The sequence below is a fragment of the Alligator sinensis genome, unplaced genomic scaffold (genome assembly GCF_000455745.1).
Source record: "Alligator sinensis unplaced genomic scaffold, ASM45574v1 scaffold161_1, whole genome shotgun sequence".
NCBI classification, from domain to species: Eukaryota; Metazoa; Chordata; order Crocodylia; family Alligatoridae; genus Alligator; species Alligator sinensis.
The window spans coordinates 641,687-663,112 of record NW_005841974.1 but is presented as its reverse complement, the minus strand read 5'-3'; the positions used below and the strand labels follow the sequence as shown (position 1 = coordinate 663,112).

Here is a 21,426-nt window from a genome sequence, read left to right as displayed (position 1 = left end):
CTGCTGCCCTCGCCCTCCCCAGCCCTGCTCCTGGGAGTGGGCACAGACAGCAAGTTGAGGTTGGGGCTGGGGAGGTGCGCGGTGTGACGCGAGGGGCCGGTGGCGCCTGGTGCACCCCTCCCTCTCCCCTGGGAAAGAAGGAAAATATGGGAAGGTGCCAACGGAGGCACAGCCGCCGTGCCCCCAGGTGCACTCCATCCTCGCCTGCCTGCCTACCTGCATGTACCCGCTCCCTTTCATTCTCCCCACAATTCTTGAACTGGCTCTCCCCCAGCCCCTTCCCTTTCCCCCCCCCACACACTTACTTGCTGGGGTGTGTGTACCTGTGTCTGTGTGTGCCTGCATGTCTGTGTTTGTATGTCTGCATGTGTGTGTCTGCACATCTGTCTGTGTCTGTGTCAGTGTTTGTTTGCTGTGAGGACAATGGTGCTCCAGGTAAAATAAACTAACTGGAAACCTGAACTCAGAGCTAACCTTGATGGGGAAGCTGGGTGAATGACTTGTTTGCTTTGGTCTTAAAAAGGTTCCTGCCTGCCACTCCCTTTGGGTGGTCTGCCCACCCCAGGGGAGGGAGGAAGCTGGGAGTGGTGGGGTGTAGCCACCCCTGCAGCATTGATTGCTGTTCCCGCAACCCCCTTCACAAAATCCTGGATCGACCTCTGGTGCTTAATGTTCAGATATTGAACCTGTATACAGGGGAAGCTAGTTTATGGAGATATGGTTGCACAGAAGTGGGTGTACAAAAAAAAAAAGATTTTTTTCGCATCTTAAGATGGGAGTAAATAAGAGATCTAGGCAACCTGGGTTAGTGGACAAGACAGAGCACTAGACTGAAATTAAAGTGACTTAGGTTCTATCTCCAGTTCTCCCACCAGCCTCTTGAACTGTTAAGAGAAAACTCAGGGACACGATGGGCATGTCTACATGTTGCCCTACAGTGACGCTGTTACTGTGCCGTGCTTTAAGTACTAAAGCATGGTGCAGTAACCACCCATACTGCACTGTATGCATGATGCACAGTTATTTTTAGCCATCACTTCACCATAGTGGTACGCTAAAACAGGGGAGCGCACCGCCACGGTGAAGTAGCTGCCGGTGATGTGTAGATGCACGTGATCACTATGTTGCTGTAGCACATTTTTATGGTGATGTAGGGTGATGTGTAGACGTGCCCAATAAAAAGTTGTGTCAGCTTGGGAAGGCATGACTTTAATATCAAAACAGATCATCCAAAGCATTTTATATACCAGTTGCATGTTTTAAAATTGTCCTGGTAAATCACTGCAACTCTCTGGGTTTGAGGTCACTAAAAGCTATTGCAGAAATGTTCAAAGTGTTGAAGAATGTATCTTGGTATGTCAGCGAAAATGTAGAGGGAAAGATTGCCAAGGAATTTGAGTCTGTGACTTGTTATAGTATATATTATACATAACATATACTTGTTATAAAATGTATTACAGGAGACTCCATATGAAAGTTGAGACTCCATCTTTTGGAATTCAGCTTTTTCTCTAGGGGAAGGGAAGGGAAGGGAAGGGAAGTATCATAATCAACCAGAAGTGCAAGATAAATTTAGGGAGGTAGAATGTAGTTGCAAACATGAGTATCCGATTGAGACTTTGGTGCTGTTGCCTCCAGCATCAGAAGAAGTGATGTTTGCTCTTCTGAGCAACAAAACAAAACAAAAACCCAGCCTTGATTTAACTGTTAGTAAAATGAGTAAATCGATACTGACACACTTGTTGAAACACTGAAAAAATGTTGGAAAAATGACCAATCACTATCATCATGTGTACTTAGGACCTCTCATTTCAAAATTGGCAGCTCCCATAGCAAAAAATGCCCTGAATATGAAGCTGGGGCATTGGCATGAGTTCTGACTCTTGGGAATGAGCATTTCTTGTGGAGTCACCCACCCACTTTACAGCCTACATGAACCTGGATTTCCATGGAAGTCTGCCATTCATCAAGACCCATCAGGGATAGCTCTACCTTCCAGTATCACTGACCTTGGTGAACAGTGGGCGACGGAACTGAATGCCAACATCCTGCTCTGACTCCATGTAGTAAAGATTGAAGGTCTCTTTGCAGGTCACAGCTTTGCCTTTGAAACTCTTGCAGTCACGCACAGTGAACTTTAGTTCCACGTAAATGAGAGAAGCTGCCTCGCCCCGGTAAATCCAGTTGGTTCGAAGCCAGTGATCAGTGTCACCCTCAGAAAATACACTGCAATCCTGGTACATATAGGCTGCGGTACCATTTATCATCTGCTGCACTTCACTCCACTGTTCCCAGGAAAGAAGACAGCATACATGCTTATGTTACAAAGAGATGAAAGGCATGGTATGTATAAAAGTGCAATAAACCCAAGCCTACAGGATCCATACCCCTCCAAATAAAAACTTAAGACCTAAGGTGCTCAAAAAATGTTACATCTGTCTCTGACCCTTGCAACTGTCTTACCTGAGCAACGAACACTGAACATGAGCCTTGACCAGAATCTGACTCAGAACTAGTTGGCAGCAACCTACCACTTCTCCTGGGCTTTGTGCCATTCTTCCCTCATCCTGTTCTCTTCCAATTCCCAAGGGCAAGGGCATTGCTGCAGGAGGCTGTCTCTGGTCTAGATAAGTATCATATTCTTATTAAGCCTAAACCCAAACTCAGGCCTAGTAATTAGGTTCTCTCTCCCTACCCCTGACTGGCAGGAAGAAAGACAGTGTCACGCCTGACCAACCAGATTTCCTTTTATGATAAAGTGACTGACTCTGTGGATGGAGGGAGAGCAGCAGATGTAATATACTTTGACTTCAGCAGGCTTTTGATGCTGTCTCCCACAACATTATCATTAAAAAGCTAAGGAAATACAGACTAGATGAAAGTACTGTAACATGGATATATAACTGGATCATCATATTCAACAAATAGTTATCAATGGCTGAATTTCTAGCTGGGAGAAGGTATGAAGTGGAGTTCCCCAGGGGTCTGTCCTAGGTCTAGTATTTTTTAATATCTTCATTAATGATTTGGTTGATGGAATTGAGAACATGTTTAGCACATTTTAGATGACATCAAGTGGGGTGGAGTTGTAGATCCTCTGGAGGATCACTCCCCACAGGTTGGGAAATTTGGCAGTGGGGGAGTGGTGGCCATTAATATGACTACCACCCCCCATTAGCAAATTCCCAAATCCTAAGCCCAACACACCCCTGTTGGGGCCAAGCTATGTCCTATTCCCCACATGGAGCAGGGTTGGGGCCAGGCCACACCCCTGTTCTGCCGGCTCCTGGACAGGAGCTGGGCCACCCCTTCCCCGCCACCAGGCTACTCCCCCTTCCCCTGAAGGGCTGGGTTGTTCTGGACTGCCCTCCTGCACCCCTCTGCATGGCTGAATGGTGCCTGGTGTGCCCACTGCAGGTGCCCAATCGGGATCATTGGTTGGATTTGGCCTGCAGATGGACTGGGCACTACCCATCCAGCACACCAGGACAAATCTTGAGCACCACTGCAGTAGACCATAAACTGAATATGACCCAACAGTGTGGTCTTGTTGCAAAAAAAAAAAAAAAAAGCCACAAGCATATTGGGTTGTATTAACAGGAGTGTCACTTGCAAATCAAGGGAGAAGCATGACTTATGAGAAAAGGCTGGAACACCTAGGGTTATTTAGTCTGGACGAGAGAAGACTGAGAGGGAGTTTGATAATCACAGTGTTCAAATACCTGAGAGGCAATTACAGAGAGGATGGAGATGGGATTTTCTCTGTGGTTGTAGGGGACAGCAATGGCTGCAATGGCTGCAAGCTGCAGCAGAGTTAAATTGGAGAGTAGGAGGATCTTTCTGACTATGAGGGTAGTCATGCACTGGAACAGGCTACCTGGAGAAATTGTGGCATCCTCATTCTTGGGAGTTTTCAGGTTGAACAGGCTCTTGACTGGCATGGTTTAGTCATGGATCATCCAGCTTTGAGTAGGGACTCAACAAGATGAACTTGTGAGGTCCCTTCCTACCCTACTTAGGGGGTGGGGGTGGTTGGCATTAGCCCTAAGGCACTGGAGACCCATGGTACGCCACTGCTCCCAGCCTGTCACTGTTTTCAGAATGGGAGGGGGGCAAGGGAGCACAGGGAATTCAGGCTCCCAGCCTGCAGCTAGATTCTCCTCCCCCCTGGAGCCAACAGTGAACCTGTGTTTGGTTCGGGGTAAGGTTGTAACAGAGCGCTTTGCAGAAATCTTTCTGAGTTACAGCTAGGAGCTGTACTTCTGTCTTCACCATGTACACTAAAGGTAGCATTTTCTAAAGCATCTACCTGACTTCAGAGCTAAACTCTTCTTTTCAATACTAACTTGACCTTTAGAAACTTTTGAAAAATTCGCCCTTGCTACTGGACAAAACTACTAAGTTGTCCCATCCCTACATTTCCTAATGCAGTGGAACACGTGTCCAGCCTGCAGGCCAGATCTGGCTCATGGAGCTGTTTTCTGGCCCATGGGGCTCCCCACAGGTCCAGAAATTTTGTGGTGGGGGAGTGGTGGCAATGTTAATCACTGCTTTCTGTTGTCAAATTTCTGGATCTATGGAGAGCCTCACAGGCTGGATAACGTGCCCCTGAATTATTGACGGTACCTCTGTAGGGTTAGGCTGGTGCACAGCTAGAACTGGTGCACAGGGCTGCACCCATGGACCAGTCCTGTGTGCCAACCCCATGCAGGATCTAGTCCATGGACTGACCCCATGCCACTCAGTCAGCCCACAAAACTGGAAGATTGGGTGCTGCTATCCAAGTACATCTCCTCCTAATCGTCTATCAGACTGTACACTGGCAGGGACTCTCTTTACCGTTGTTTTTTGCATAGTTGCACTCTCATTTAGGGTGCAAATAATTAACAAGGAAGCTAGAAGCAGAAAATACAGGAAATAGGCTTGATGAAGGAAATGAAAAAGAATGAGTCTATAAGCTATACTACAAGTATAGAACTGATAAGTAATCCTTTAAATTTCAGAGAACTCGAGGAAAAAATGAGAGGTTTGCCACACTCATGAAAGAATTAATGAACTCTCAAGCTGTCACGCAAATTGCTAAGCAGCAGTGTCATGTCCAAACATTAGCTGTCAGTCAGAATTGATGCCTCTGTTGTAATGCTTACAATTAATTCAGTGTCCTCACTGGAGCTGTGTGGGTGAAATTTGGCTCAATCATTCTCAGCTACCTGACTTTCCAGCTTGCCTGCTAGTGCTGCTGAATTATTCTCCTCCAGTAAAGTCTTTCCATTTAATTGCAGACTCTTTACACAATCTTTAGTCTTTACTCCAATGAATACAGTCTGGCAAGGATAGGCATCAGTGGCTGCACCTACACGAGACGCTACTGCACATTTTATTTAGTACAAACACTAAATAAGTGTGTAGTAAGCTGTGTTACTGTGTGGTAGCACTGGCGGATGCCTTTTTTGTGATGCTGCTGCACAGTAGCCTAATACTACTGCACAATAGCGTTGTGTAGACACAGCTGTGTTCTGGAAAAAAAAGGAAAAACAGAGAATATCTCATTTTATCAATCAATCTGAATCATGCTTTCATGATGCTACACAGTGTTAACTCTCATAAGAAGCCTCCACAAAACTAGAAGTAAAGGCCAAGATTTTCAAGACAAAAGTAAAAATGAGTGGCTAACCTTTTGAAAAGGGTTTATGCACTGTAGCCACTCCATTTTTAAAGTCAACAGAAGTAGATTCTGATTTGAATGATCAGGGCACATATTTAGACATGCATTTTAAAAGGCTTGGCTAAACAGTACAGCCTATAGTACAAAGGGAACCAACCTCTTGTCACTTGTGACCCGTTCACATTAAAGGCTAAATTGAAGATAAAACAATTTAATATTTGCATTAGTGAATGAACATCTCTAAAAAAGGTAGATTTGCAAAAGTACCTCCAGTGATCATTGAGAACTGCCAGGAGCAAAGCTGTCTGAATTGAGAGAAAATGCAAGAGATCTGGCTTTCATGGTTCAGTTTGATTCAACATCATAACAGCTAGAAGATACATTTGCGCAGGAGATTAACAGTGAACTGAATGGCAAATCAGATACAGCAGCCCTCAAGGAAAACTGGCTTTGGATCTGAACTCTGGCCCCTGGGAATAAACTGGGAGAGCACAGGTCACAGTGTTCAAGGATTTAACTGCACTGAGCTACTCCACACAGACACACCAAGCATTCCTTTTCATAGAGCAATGGAAACACCAGAGAGCTACATGTGCAAAGGGATAGAAACTTTTAAAATGAAAAAGTAAGATTTGTATTCATCATGTGCTGCAAGGAGCTTTGCCCCCTCATGATAGAAGGTATCAGACAACAGATTGGCAAGGTGTGGCAAACCCTTGTGTTCACACCAGACTCATCACTATTCATAGTTGTTGTGTACTGGGTATTATGTCTGTGTTTTGTGTATGTGTGCATAAGTGCATGTGAACTGCCAGTTGGTGGGGCTATTCCGTGTTGTGTTGGTCTCCTCTTGCTGCCTGTTTTACTTGAAGAGCATTCAGTTAAGCCCTTTATTAATACAATAAAAGTGGTTGCAACTGTTGCTCTCTGTCTAATCTTCCTGGGACAAACAAGTTCCTGCAATGCACTAAGCTGGCAACAAGTGAGGCTTCCTGCACTTCATTCTGAGCTCTAAATACCAAGTACTGCATGGGAGAAGGGGTCCTGCACCACTTGGGGAGCCCAGGCCAGGGGGGGTTCCCCCAGGGTGCATTCAGTGTGGCTGCTTTCCATGATGCAAACTTGGGTGGCACTGAAACATTTGATGAGGCCAAGCAGTCGTCCTAGGACTCCTACGCCAACCTGGATCCAGGTCTTCTACCTGGATACCAATCAGATCACTGAAGCTAGTCAGAAACATGCTGCATTACTATCTTCAGCTCGCAGGATTTTGATATTGTTCACTCACTCATGGCCCTGGTCAAACCTCATGACAAGTAATACAATGAAATCCTCACACTACTAAAAATTACTTCACCCACTCCATCTCAAACAGTTAGGCATTTCAATCAACACAATCAGCTGCCAGGTGAAGAGACTGCAGTATACATAGCTGAGTTGCATCATTTATCTGAGAATTGTAATTTGGTAGATGTCATGAGTCTCTATGGAGGGACTGACTTGTGGGTAGGATTTGAGATAAGGGCCTACAGTGCAAACCCCTGACAAAGCTAAAACTTTAACATTCCCCATTACTCAGAATCAAACACTTGCTCATGAGGCTGCATTTCTCCATTCAAAGGAGTTCCAAATATTGGCTGTGAAAATGACCTCGCCAAGTACAATCCAAAAAGAATTCTCTAAAGAAGTCACTAACAGCAGACAAGAAAATAAATCATCCATCCCTGGGAAGCTGCTGTAGTTGTGGTGGGAGCCATGGACATGACACATACTGCAGCACCAGATTTAGGCACAAGCTAAGTAGGCTACAACTTAGGGCTTCACATTATGAGGGGCCACTAAAATCCCTCCCAGTAAAACCTTACAAATCCAGCGTGCTCGAGACTGAACACGTGCTGGAAATTTGAAAATACTGTTTTTTTAAAACCGGCATTGCAGCCGGTCACAGAGCTGGGGTGGGGGTAGTGGTGGCTGGTGCTGGAGCACTGGTCACACACACAGCAGCGGCACGGGATGCTTAATGAAGGCGGCGGCAGCCACGTGAAAGCTTCCCCTGTGCTGCCCCCCCCCAGCAGTCCTCTTCTACCCCACAACTGGAAGTCTCTACCTGCCACAGCTTTTGGGCTGCTCCAGCACCATGTGGCTGCATCACCAGACTGCGGGAGCATGGGGCTGCGCTCGTACCCTAGGGCCAGGAGTGGGTGTTTGCGTGAGAGAGAGAAAGAGACTGTATGCGCTGATCTGTATAATTGCTCTTGTGTTGCTGTAGATTGTTTTCATATATGCTAATTAAGAAATCATAAAGTATTTGAACTTGGAAGTGTTTCATAATGCAAATAGGCTTATTGCAAGACATGTTTTAGTTAGATCATTAGCTTTTGTTGCACCTTCGCCTATGTATATATGCAAATATAAAGCTTTACTATTTCTATTTTCATTGTCCTTTCTGTTAAAATAATACACTTTTTTTGGTAATGCTACGGGGCCTCTTAAACTTGACCTAGCTTAGGGCCCCAGCATGTCATAATCCGGCCCTGACATACTATCTCCCTGATGCCAAATGTCATCCTTGCAAGCACAAGGGTTAAACTGAATATGTGTCTCATCAAAAGGTCAAGCCATTTGGAAAGATGTCAAATAAGCAGAGTGTTCCTCTAGCTGCCACAAATACTGCTGCAGATCCTCATGGAATTTCAGTCCGTGGAATGCTCACAGATGCCTATGCTACCAGGTTTGTCAGCCTCGTAGAAACACCACCCTTACAGAAGAAGACAACCTACACAACAGGTATTCTATGTTCCATGAAGGTTGAGTCAGGATCTGAGTTTCCCTTACTTTCTGAAGAGATGTACAAATTACTATGACCTAGAAATCTTCCTCCAGTTGTTCTGTGCGAAGCAAAATTTATCAATTACAATATACAAACAGCTGACTTGAAGGGAAAATATAACATTAGTGTCCACTATAAGAAGGATTGAGAGGTCTTCCACCTCTTAATTGCCAAGGACAGCAAGCAAGTTTGCTAGATGAATGACTGTTTGACCCATTGGCCATCAAGTGACCAGGAGTGCTCACCATTGCAACAGACACGATTCAAAATGTCCTAACAGAAGTGAGCGAAGCTTTCAAAGAAGAGTTAGGTGTGTACTAAGGCCCACCAGTTTCACTTGTGTTGGATGCAGCCATGGTTCTGATTCAAATGAAATTTAATTGTGTTGCATGCACCCTCTGTTCCAAGGCTGATGCACAGATGGATTGTCTTGTAGAACTAGAAGCAGTAGTAAATCTGTCATGGTCCGCTCCCACTGTACTTACGAAGTCAAATTGTGATGTTTGAATATGTGCTAACTACAAGTTTAGATAAACAAAGCACTGCAGAAACATCCATACCACATTCCATCCATAAACCAGAGATTTAGTAAAAGCACCCCCACTGCCATTTTGAAGTGTGGGACACTGAATACATGAGACGCTGCAGATGTTTTAATTACAGCAGCTCCCAAGAGCCGCTCAAATTAAAATGTTCCACACCCTGGAGCACATGTAAAGATGCTCATTGACTAGAACTAAAGTCAAGTTCCAGATGATGCATAAGGATATTGCAGAAGACGTCACTATCACCAGGATGAGGTCTTACGATTCCATCAGTTGTTCTAGACCCATTAACTTTTTCAGTTGCTGAACCAATTTAAGAAGGGCTAAAACAGCCTGCTGCCATCTCCAACAAGATGACTTCAGTCCTTGAATTGGGTTGCCAAGTACAAATCACCACAACCTGACGGCATTTACCCTAGGGTAATGAAGGAGCTCAGATCAGAAATTGCTGAACTCCTAATTGTATCATGCAACTCATCACTAAAAGCAACCTTGGTACCAGAAGCTTGGAGGGTTGCCAAAATGACTTCCATATATAAAAAAGGCTCATAGGGGGATGGACCCTAGACACTACAGGCTGGCCTAACTTCTGTTCTTGGAAAACTGGTAGAAACAATAATAAAAGAAAGAGAATTGTTCATTGTTCAGCATATCGGTAATGCCTCAGTGACATCTTGGATCCGGGCTCTGGGCAAGCAGCAGCCTTCCCGAGACAACAGGTCAGGTCAGTAGATGGATCCCTTTGCCCCCTACAGAAGTGAGTCTCCAACCACCACCACCACCCATCTCTTTTTCTTAGTGGTGGTGGTCTCGATCCTTCCCACCTTGGGGAGGCCTGGCCAGTTCTCCTCCACAAAATGAACATGCTCCTCACCTCTGTTGCTATCCATATCTATTCTCCAGATGAACTGTTGCAGGTGAATATGAAGATTTCTGCTTGCTGCCAGAGGTCATAGTTTCAAGGTTTGGAAGGGACCTGAACAGATCATGAAGTCCAACCCCCTGTCCTGGGCAGGATCAAGTGCTGGGATCATAATACCCCAGCCAGATATCTATCCAACCTCCTCTTGAAGACCCTCAAGGTAGGGGAGAGCACCACCTCCCTTGGGAGCCCATTCCAGAGCTTGGCAGCCCTAACCGTAAAGTAATGCCTCCTCATATCAAGCCTGAACCTGCTCTCAATTCATTTATGGCCGTTATTCCTTGTTATCCCAGGTGGTGCCCGGGGGAACAGAGCCTCACCTATTTTCTGCTGGTCCCCCCTGGTGAGTTTATAGACAGCCACCAGATCCCTTCCCAGTCTTCTCTTGTGGAGGCTGAATAGATTCAGCCCCTTTAGTCTATCTTCGTAGGGCCTGGCCTGCTGCCCCCTGACCATGTGAGTGACCCTCCTCTGGACCCTCTCAAGGTTAGCCACATCCTTCTTGAAGTGCAGCGCCCAGAACTGGATGCAGTATTCCAACTGCAGTGTGACCAGTGCCACATAGACGGGAAGGATAACCTCCCTGGACCTGCTTGTGATGCATCTGTAGATGCACGACAAGGTGCAGTTAGCCTTACTGACCGCTTCCTTGCATTGGCGGCTCATGTCCATCCTGGAGTCAACAATGACTCCAAGATCCCTTTCAGCCACTGTGATGTTGAAAAGGGTGTTCCCCAGCCTATAGGTAGGTTGCAGGTTCCTTCTCCCTAGACGCAGCACCTTGAACTTGTCTGCATTGAATGCCATCCTATTCTCATCCGCCCACCTCTGTAACCTGTCTAGATCTAGTTGGATTCTATCCCTCCCCTCCAGTGTGCCCACTTCTCCCCACATCTTTGTGTCATCAACGTATTTGGACAGTGTGCTTTCCATGCCCACCTCCAAGTCGCTGATAAAGATGTTGAATAGGTCACAAGCTTCCAACTTCAACCTTCCTTGCAAAGCAGTTATAATGATACCAGACAAATGGCACCCAAAATAGGTCCTATACTCCCAGCTTGCCAGTGGTCACTGCTCTAAAGTTGGCCAAAGAAGAGATTCAAGGACATCTTGAAGGCCAATATGAACAAGTGCAATTTTTACATCAATACCTGGGAGACTTGAGCACTGAATTTTCCCCTATTGTGCCATGGAGTATAATAAGGCATCAACCACTTTGTACAAACCCACCTCACCATGATCTGTCACTGAGTCCAGTATTTTTTAATATCTTCCTTAATGATTTGGATGATGGGATTGAGTACATGCTTAGCAAATTTGTGCATGACATTAAGCAGGGTGGAGTTGCAGATGATCCTCTGGGCTAGGGACGGACATTACACATAAACTGGTTTAAATGATCAGAAACTGGTTTAAACCTGTAACAGAACAGACATTCAGTGCACATAACCCAATTTCAAAATGGCCAAAACTGGTTGGAGATAAACCTGGTTGAATGTCTTAATTGATTTGGCTCAAACTGGTTTATGCAATATCTGTCCCAGACCCCTTCCTGGTTTAACTTAAACCAGAGTCCCCCAGCATCCCAGCATGCTCTCTGGGCTGGGCTCTCTGCTCCAGTCCAGCAAGGCTGGCCCCACCTCTCTCCTCCTCAGCTGGAGCAGGGACAGGCAGGGGTGGGGGTCTGGCTAGAGCGGGGTTTAATTCCCCCCTCCCTGTCCCACCAGCAGGGACCCAAGCTGGGTCTGCCGAGCGCTACCCCCTTGCTGCTGCAGTGGTGGGCCACCATGGCCCCTGAGGCAGATAGGGCACGAAGGGGTATTATTATCCCCTCTACCCCTACTACCCCCAGGAGGCTGCAGCCAGATCTGCCCACCCCAACCCCTGCCACCACACAGCAGTGGAATAAGCCCCCTCCTGTCCCCTCCACTGGATGCTGGAGGGAGGGGGAATAACCCCTGTACGTGCCCACCCCGCACCAAGGGGCCATGCCCAGTGACATCTGGGTGCACCCCTGCCCAGCTGCTGCAGTGGGAATGGGGAGGGCCCTTGATGGGGGCAGCAACCCCTGTCAGTGTTGGGGAGTGTGAGCCCCTTCCTGGCAGGGGGCCCCGCTGTGAGGTGGGCAGAGCTGTGGCAGACTGCACATGGCAGCACCGGGGCCTGGAGGGGGCCAGAGCCTTGTAAGCCCTCTCCAACACCATGATCCATAGCAGATTTCCTCACCCTGCAGCATGGCCCCCCTAGCCAGGAAGGGGCTTGTGCGTGGGAAAACCATGATAGGGACTGCTGTCCCCATCACAATCACTCCCCCCTCGCCGCTCCAGTGGTTGGGTGCGGGCAGGGCCAGACCCCGCCATCAGGGCCCCTTGGGAAGGAGGTGGCAGGGAGTGGGGTTATTCCCCCCTCTGCCTCTGGGGCACTGCAGCAGAGTCTGCTCACTGCAGCTGCTGCTGCTGCTGCTCACTCTGTGCTTGGGGCAAGTGGTGGAATAAGCACCCCCCACCAGATGCCGTGGGGAGGGGTGGGCAGGAGGGGGCTTATCCTGTCACTTGCCTTGGGCACAGAGCAAGTGGCAGCAGTGGCTGTGGTGGGCAGATCCCGCTGCAGTGCCCTGGGGGCAAAGGGGGTAATAACCCCACTCCCTGCCTCCCCCCGAAGGGGCCCTGATGGTGGCATCTGGCCCCGCCCTTGCCCAGCCACTGGAGCAGTGAGGGAGGAGCAACCCTGCTGGGGGCAGAAGCCCCTGTCATGGTTTCCCTGAGCATGAGCCCCTTCCTGGCAGGGGTGGGGGCATGCTGCGGGGTGAGGAAAGCTGCTGCACAGTGTGGCAGCACTGCCTGGGGCTTGAAGTCCTCCGGCCCCCTTCAGGCCCCAGTGCTACCACGTGCAGTCCACTGCAGCTCTGCCTACCCTGCAGCAGGGCCCCACACTGGGAAGGGGATCATGCTCCCTGATACCATGACAGGGGCTGCTGCCCCCATCAAGGGCGCTGCCCACTCCTGCTGCAGCGGCCAGGCAGGGGCATGGCCAGATGCTGACTGGCAGGGCCCCTTGAGGATGGGCAGGGATGGAAGTTATTCCCCCTCCCTCTGGCGTCTGGTGGAGGGGATAGGAGGGGGCTTATTCCACCGCTCAGCGGCGGCCATTAAGGCTGGCAGACCCGGCTGAGGTCCATGGGAGCAGTGGAGGTAGAGGGGAGAATAACCCCCCTCCCTGCCCACTTTGCCTCAGGGGCCATGGTGCCCCCCCACCCCGCTGCAGCAGCAAAGGGGGAGCACCCAGCAGACCCAGCTTGGGTCCCTGCTGGTGGGACAGGGAGGGTGGAAGTAAACCACTCTCTGGCCAGTTCAGCCCAGACTGGCCACTCCTCATTCCCTGCACAGCTCTCCTGCAGCCAAGGGCATGCTCTAGCACTCCCTGGCACCTGGCCTGAGCAACTGCAGGCACATGCCTGCATTGCCTCGGTTCAGACAGAATGTCTGTACTGTTACAAACCAGTTCAACCTAGGCAGGTTAGACCAACCTGCAAAGGTTGAATCAATCCAGGCTTCGGCTTTTTGAATGTCCCTAGCCCTGGAGGATAAGGCTAGGATCTAGAATGACCAGAACAGACTGGAGAAATGATCCTCAATCACTTAGATGAGATTTAACAAGGACAAGTGCACAGTTTTGCACTTGGGGATAGAATAATTGCATGCACAAATACTGATTGGGGAATGACTGGCTAGACTGCAGTATTTCAGAGAAGGACGTGGGAATTACAGTAGGTCATAAGCTGAATGGACTTTTTTCTGTAGCTGTAGGCCATAGGAGTAGTAGCAATGGTTTCAAGCTGCGGTTGGGGAAACTTAGGTTGGAGATTATGAGGATCTTTATGACTATGAGGGTGGTCAAATATTAGAACAGGCTACTTAGAGAAATTGTGGTATTTCCATTCTTGGAAGTTTTTAAGAGCAAGTTAGACGCTTGTCTGGGATAGTTTAGTCAAGGATGATCCTGCCTTAAGCAGGGGGCTAGACTAGATGGCCTTGCCAGATGCCTTTCAGCTCTACTTTCCTATGATTCCTAAGATTCACCTTTCCTGTCAAATGAGGACACAGCCATCGTGATTCAGCTTTCATTATGTGCAACTCTCTCTATCCAATGGTGAACATTATTAAATTAGAGATTGAAATTGGTAGAGCCTGTTGCAGCACGCCTGTTTGTTCACAAACTCCATCTCCTTCCCATTCAACTCGGAACAGAATTCAGTCCTAGTTTTAATATATGAGCCCTTTGTGCACAGAGACTTGCTTCAGGGGGGAAAAAAATCACCTTATCCTCTGATGCCAGTCTGCAGCATAAAAAGGTTGGGAACCCCTGTCCTATGGCACTTGGATGCATTTAGACTGGACTGGATTAGCCTCTGCTCGTAGAACTGTGCTAACTCTGCCTTTGTTCAAGTCAGGAATGGATTTAGAGTCATAGGAAGTAACACAGTAGTAAATTTTCAAGATTCTGTAAAGCTAAATTAGTACTTCTCTATTATGAGATGCTGCATTCAGAAACCTTAAAGAACTCCTGCTAGAAGGAATAGACTTAGTAATAAGTGTGCCTGTGTCCAATCTACCTCAGCACTCCTTCCTGTTAATATAAATCAGGGATGGACAAACTGGCTTAAGACAAACTGCTATTTCATCTTAACAAACCTAAATGGTATTTACAAAGTTGTGTAACTGCAATTTATGGACTTCCACCTGTAGCAGAATAGGATCACCCAGACATGCATGTTCCTGCTGGAAGTAACATGTCAGCTGAAATGCAGTTCCTAAAGAAAGTTCTTTAACAATAAATTAATATTTGAGCAGAGGCACTATGTGCAGATCACTGACTCAGGCACATATATTTCTGTAGTATTGTATTCTGTGGCTCTTAGCCATATCAAGAATTTGGTTTGCAGCTAGAAGGGTACCAAGTTTGTCCACTCCTGGTATAGGCTGTGAAATGACGGGCTACTTCTCTGAGGTAGATTTCATGAAGATTTGCTTAAAGGCAAAGCTAGGCAAGAAGACAAAAATGGAACTTTGGTATACTGAAATAATTATTCTAGGGGTGCACCTATAGAGATTTTTGGGGTCGATACCGATAGTCAAAATTTAAGAAGGCATATCGGTCAATACCGATCCGATTTCGGATACAGCTGCCTCCAGCTGGTAAGTCCATTGTGGTGGAAGGGGAGGGGAGAGGGAAGGGGAGTGGGGGGGCAGATCAATGCTCCCAGCAGTGAGGGAGGGGGTAGGGGCAGGTGCTGCCCAGGTGGGGTGGGGAGGGGGCACCGGGTGGGGGGGCATGTGCCCCACGGACTGCATGGGACAGGGCAGGCTGCAGCTGGGGCTGCACAGGGCTCTTCTCAGTGGGGGCTGGGCTCGGGGCAGGCGCCAGCAGCATTGGGAGGATGCTGCATCCACCCCAAATTTTGCCACTGCTCTGCTTCCAGCGCCACCACTGCCAGCCTTCTGGCACAGCTGTGGCTCAATGCCCTGCCTCCATCTACATGCCAGGAAAAGCCAGGGTTGCACCAGGCAGCTGGCAGTGGTGGCTCTGGGAGCAGAGCAGTGGCAAAATTTGGAGTGGATGCAGGATCCTCTCAGTGCCGCCGGCACCTGTTTCAAGCACAGCCTCTGCTGAGAAGAGCCCTGTTCGGACCCGGTTGCAGCCCGCCCTGCCCCACCCCACGCAGATCTGGGGGCACATACCCCGCCATGCCCTCCCAGGGTGCAAGCAGCAACGGGAGCCATCTCCCCACCATGAGCTGTGGCTCCAGCACCACCCACACTGCCCAGGCAACATCTGTCCCTGCCCCTGCCCGCACCCTCACTGCAGGGCGGGGAGTGTTGATCTGCCTCCCCCACACCCCTTCCCTTGCCTCTCCCCTTTCACCACACTGTATTTCCCAGCTGAAGGCAGCTCTCCATGCTGCCGGCTCTACTCCTCACTGCCTGAGGGCTGTGCACATCACAGGCATTTATTGGCTGATATCCAACATAGCCAGTTCTCTTTATATTGGTACCGATCTGATATCGGACCAATGTATCGGTGCACCTCTAAATTATTCCAATACGAACTTTCTTTCACCCTTGATCGAGAAATCTTAAAATGTTGATGACCTTGCCAACTTCTGCATTTTTTACAACCTAGTGGTGAAACAACTTCAGACATAAACACTGCGTGCCCCCGGCAGCTGTGGGGGCACAGTGAGCTCTGGCAAGCAGCAGCAGTACAGTTGGCGGCAGGAGCATGGCGGTGGTAAGCATGGAGCTGCCACTGGCAGTCGCAGTGCTGTCGGCAGCAGACGGGAGGGCGGGAGTGAGCCAGCAGTGTTGGTGGTGCCTTTTCATAGGGGGTGCACTGCCACGCTCAGGGGGTGCACGTGCACCCGCTACGTGTTGCCAATGACTTCTGAAATATATAGATACCTTCAACTATAGTGACCTTGAGCTAGATTTTATTCCATTTATTATGCTTATCATGCAATTTATTTAGGCTGGAGGGCCACTCAAAGAGTTTTGGTGAGCTGTGGAGGGCCACTAGGGTAGTCCCACCCTGACAGGTGCCCTGCCCCCTGGTTGCCATCTTGGGACTGGAAGTCCCACCCCAACCCCTGACCTGGGCCACTGGATGTCCCTCCCCTTGCCCCCGGAAATACTCCTTTTTGAAAAGAGGAGTTTGCTATCTTGGAACCGGAAAAAAAACAAATCATATACTAAAAATCAAACATCTATTATAACCTTTTTTATTTCAGAAATTATTTGTGTCTTTATTTACATGTATTTGTGTAGTCATAGTGTATATAGAGGTGATTGCAAAACAGCTCAAAATAAAGTCTTACTCTTGTATATTGTGTGTGGGGTGTGGTTAGGAGGCTGCATGTTTCTGTGGTGGGGTGTGGGGTATGTATGTGCGCCATGATGGAGTGTGTAGAGAGAGGTATGGTGTTTATAGGGGATGTATTTGTGTGTGGGGGAGAGTGTGGTTGTGGGGTTTTGTGCTGGCTGTAGGTGTTCATGGATTCATAGATTATAGTGTCGGAAGGGACCCAATGGATCATTGTGTCCGACCCCCTGCCCTTGGCAGGAAAGAGGACCAAGGTCAGACAACCCCAGCCAGGTGATTGTCAAGCCTCCTCTTGAAGACCTCCATGTTAGGTGATAGTACCACCTTTCTTGGAAGCCCATTCCAGACCCTGGCCACCCTTACTGTAAAAAATTTCTTCCTAATGTCTAACTTAAATCTGCTCTCCACTAGTTTGCACTCATTATTTCTAGTTACTCCCTGGGGCGCTCTGATAAACAGCACATCCCCAATTCCCCGCTGTCCTCCCTTGATACACTTATATGCGGCTACAAGGTCACCCTTCAGCCGTCTTTTGTAAAGGCTGAAGAGATCCAGATCTCTCAACCTCTCCTCGTAGGGTCTTTCATGGAGGCCACTAATAATGCGAGTGGCCCTCCTCTGAACCCTCTCCAGATTCTCTGCGTCCCTCTTGAAGTGCGGCATCCAAAACTGGACACAGTACTCCAACTGCAGCCTGACCACTGCTGCATAGAGGGGGAGCATCACCTCCCTTGATCTGTTGGTCATGCATCTGCTAATACACGAGGTGTGATTGGCTTTGCTGATGGCCTCATTACACTGCCGGCTCATGTTCATCTTGGAGTCAACTATGACTCCAAGATCTCTTTCAGCCTCTGAGTTGCTGAGGAGGTCATCCCCCAACCCATAGGTGTGCTGGGAATTCCTCCCTCCTAGGTGGAGTACCTTACATTTATCTTTGTTGAATTCCATCCCATTTCGTTCTGCCCATTGATCTAACCTGTCCAGGTCAGCCTGTATCTGCTCCCTGCCCTCCGGTGTATTAACTTTGCCCCATAACTTGGTATCATCTGCGAACTTGGAGAGGGTGCTCTCCACACCTTTGTCCAAATTGCTGATGAAGATATTAAATAACACTGGTCCAAGGACCAAACCCTGTGGGACCCCACTGCCCACCTTCTTCCAGGCCGAGAACAACCCATCCACCACCATTCTCTGGTTGTGGTCCCTAAGCCAGTCAGCCACCCACCTGACTATGTAGGTGTCAACTCCACAGTCCGTTAATTTCCCTATAAGAATAGTATGCGAAACTATGTTGAAGGCCTTCCTAAAATCCAGGTAGATGACATCGGCCTCAGCTCCTGTGTCAAGGCAGTGTGTGACCTGGCAGCGTGTTATATGGCTTCTCATCTTTGCCAAGAGACCGCCAACCTACAGGTGGTGACAGGGTGGAGTTTAGGGTAAGACTGCCTGATCTGCCTGGAGGATGATCTGCCTGGCTGCTGCTGCTGCTCAGCATGAGTGGGCAGTGCAGAGCAGGTGTGGGGTGGGTTGGGGTCGAGGCTGTGCCAGTACCAAGGAGCTGAGGCCAGTGGCAGCAGCAGCAGCTGGAAGAAGCTGCCACCACCTGAGCTGCCTAGTAAGGCAGTCCAGCTGTGGAGTCTCCTCAGCCTCACTGCATGCCCAGGGGGAGGCGAGACACACCATAGGTTGGATGGCGTTTGGGCCAAGTGAAACTGAGGGACCTGCTGCAGGCCAGACAAAGACACTCTGTAGGCCAGGTCTGGCTCACAGGCTGCATTTTGTCCACCCCTGTTAGTGGACCTAGGACCCTCCCTAAGTGTCATTCCATTTGCAGATACTATTTCAGTTTCTGAAAAAATATTAAAATAAAAGTTGGTTGGTCCTCCTTCTCCTTACTGCTGTCCTGGGACTCAGTCTTAAGGGTTAGATGACAGATGGTGTGTTACTGGATTTTTAGTGACTTGAACAGGATGGAATAGAATTGCAGTTAGGCATGTAAATCCACTTACACGTATAATAGTGGAAGAAAACCTTCCCCTCCCCAGCTCTAGATATTAGTACAGCATGAAAGCTGCACATATTTTATTGATCTCTTTGCAATGGACAGGAAAATCAGGTGTCCATTCTCACTTTCACAGAATGAGAATCATAGAAAATTAGGTTGGAAGAGACTTCAGGAGGTCATCTAGTCCAACCAACCCCCTGCTCCAAGTTCGGTTTTTGTATGAAAATGACTCTAGCCGGGATTGATATTGCCAGTCAGGGGGAAGTTATTCCATTACACTGAAACGTATGATAGTTCTCTTAAATGAGGGGGTACTCCCACCTCTCTGCTCACCATTTTATAATTTGGGTGTTTCTAAGGCTCATTCTGTGCTTCTAGATTTTCAAATGACAGTTGAAATCTGATTGGTCTTTTTACCAAGATCTAGCTCTTTCCTTTCTGATGTAACCTTCGTCATGTTCCCATCACCTCCAAGTTCAGTTATCAGAATGCACTCCACCTCACTGCATGCTTAAAGTTAAAACCCATTCACCTTTTCAAACCTAAATAGCATTTACAGAGCTGTGAAACTAGAATTTTTGGACTTATGCAGAGTTTGGATACTATTGCCACCTGTGGTAGACTAGGGTTACCAAGATATGTGCACTTCTTCTGGAAGTAATGTGGCAGAGACAGAGGGGCCCCCCTGATCTTTCCAAGTGGGTAGGGCAAATGCCCAGTAAATGAGAGAACTAGGTTGTAGGCCCTCCCTCCTCCAGAAAGAGTTCTCTCTCTCACTTTGTGTGCACTCGCCCGCACACGTAGAGAGCGGTCCAGAAAAGCGAAGGCAGAAACCAAACTCAGGCTAGCCACAGGAATCAAGGACAACAAAAAGTCCTTCTTCAGATAGGTGGGAAGCCGGAGAAAGAACAAAGGCAACATTGTACCCCTGCCACATCAAATGGGGCAGCTGACGTCTGACACCCAAGAAAAGGCCAATCTCCTAAATGATTACCTTGCATCAGTTTTCCACCCACCCAGAGGGGTCACACTGTCAGACAGGATGCAAAACACCCAGGGAGTGGAAGATGGACCCACAATTGACATGGACCAGGTGAGGGAACACCTTAGGAGGCTAGACATCCATAAGTCTGTGGGCCTGGACAGAATGCAGCCTAGAGTCTTAAATGAGCTGGCAGACATCATAGCTCACCCTATGGCGAAGATATTTGAAAATTTGTGGTGCAAAGGGAGGTTTTGGAAGACTGGAAAAGAGCCAATGTGTTCCCAATCTTCAAGAAGGAAGGAAGATCCAGGGAATTACAGGCCAATCAGTCTGATGTCCATCCCTGGAAATATCTTGGAGAAAATCATCAAGGGATCCATCAACAACAGGCTAATGGAAGGCAACCTTTTGAATGTCAGCCAGCATGGCTTTGCTACTGGAAAGTCTTGCCTGACCAACCTCGTCTCCTTCTATGACCAGGTGATGCACTGCCTGGACAATGGAGACAAGATTGATGCCATATATCTGGATTTCAAGAAAGCTTTTGACTTAGTCTCCCATGATGTCCTCATGGTTAAGCTGGGGAGCTGTGGCCTTGACCATCTCACAGTCCGATGGTTGGGGAACTGGCTCCGGGGTTGGACCCAAAGAGTGCTAGTTGATGGGAGCGAATCAGTGTGGTGCAAAGTGACCAGTTGTGTCCCTCAGGGCTCAGTACTCGGGCCAGTACTCTTCAACATCTTCATTAATTATCTGGATTTGGGCAACAGATGTGGACTGGCAAAGTTTGCAGATGACACTAAATTATGGTGGAAGGTGGTCACACTGGAGGACAGGCTGGGGATACAGGCCAACCTGGACAGACTTGCAAGGTGGGCGGACCAAAACCTGATGTACTTCAATGTAGAGAAGTGCAGGGTGCTCCACGTTGGGAGGAAGAACCAGCAGCACACTTATAGGCTCGGCAGTGCCACGCTCGCTAGCACCATGATCAAAAGAGACTTGGGGGTCTTGATTGACCACAAGATGAACATAAGCCACCAATGGGATGCTGTGGCCAGCAAAGCAAACCAAAGTCTGGCATGCATCCACTGATGCATCTCAAGCAAAACTAGGGATGTCATCCTTCTACTTCACTTGGCCTTAGTGAGGCCGCAGCTGGAGTACTTCATCCAGTTTTGGGCCCCCCACTTCAGGAGGAACATGGATAAGCTTGAGAGAATCCAAAGGAGAGCCATCTGTATGATCAAAGGCCAAGAGGGCAAGCCTTATGAGGAGAGGCTAAGGGACTTGGGACTCTTCAACCTGGAGAAGGGAAGGCTCAGGCAGGACTTGGTGGCAGCCTACAAATATATAAGAGGGGTGCATCAGGACCTGTGAGAACAGTTGTTTACCAGAGCTCCCCAAGGGATAACAAGGTCTAACAGCCACAAACTCCTGGAAGGCTGATTTAGACTGGACATAAGAAAAAACTTCTTTACAGTCCATGTGTCCAGGGTCTGGAACAGACTCATAGATTCATAGATGTTAGGGTCGGAAGGGACCTCAATAGATCATCGAGTCCGACCCCCTGCATAGGCAGGAAAGAGGGCCAG

At 48.4% G+C, this 21,426-nt stretch overlaps 1 protein-coding gene across 3 annotated transcripts in view; it reads right to left on the bottom strand.

The window, feature by feature from the left end:
* The window catches only part of EPHA1 (EPH receptor A1), a 63,635-nt gene that overhangs the window by 25,943 nt on the left and 16,266 nt on the right, over window positions 1–21,426 (bottom strand). For all 3 annotated transcript variants that reach the window (XM_025200775.1, XM_025200777.1, XM_006020964.3), the window contains exon 3: window positions 2,010–2,285. In XM_025200775.1, the coding sequence (XP_025056560.1) occupies window positions 2,010–2,285 (276 nt within the window). The remainder of the gene's footprint in view (window positions 1–2,009; window positions 2,286–21,426) is intronic.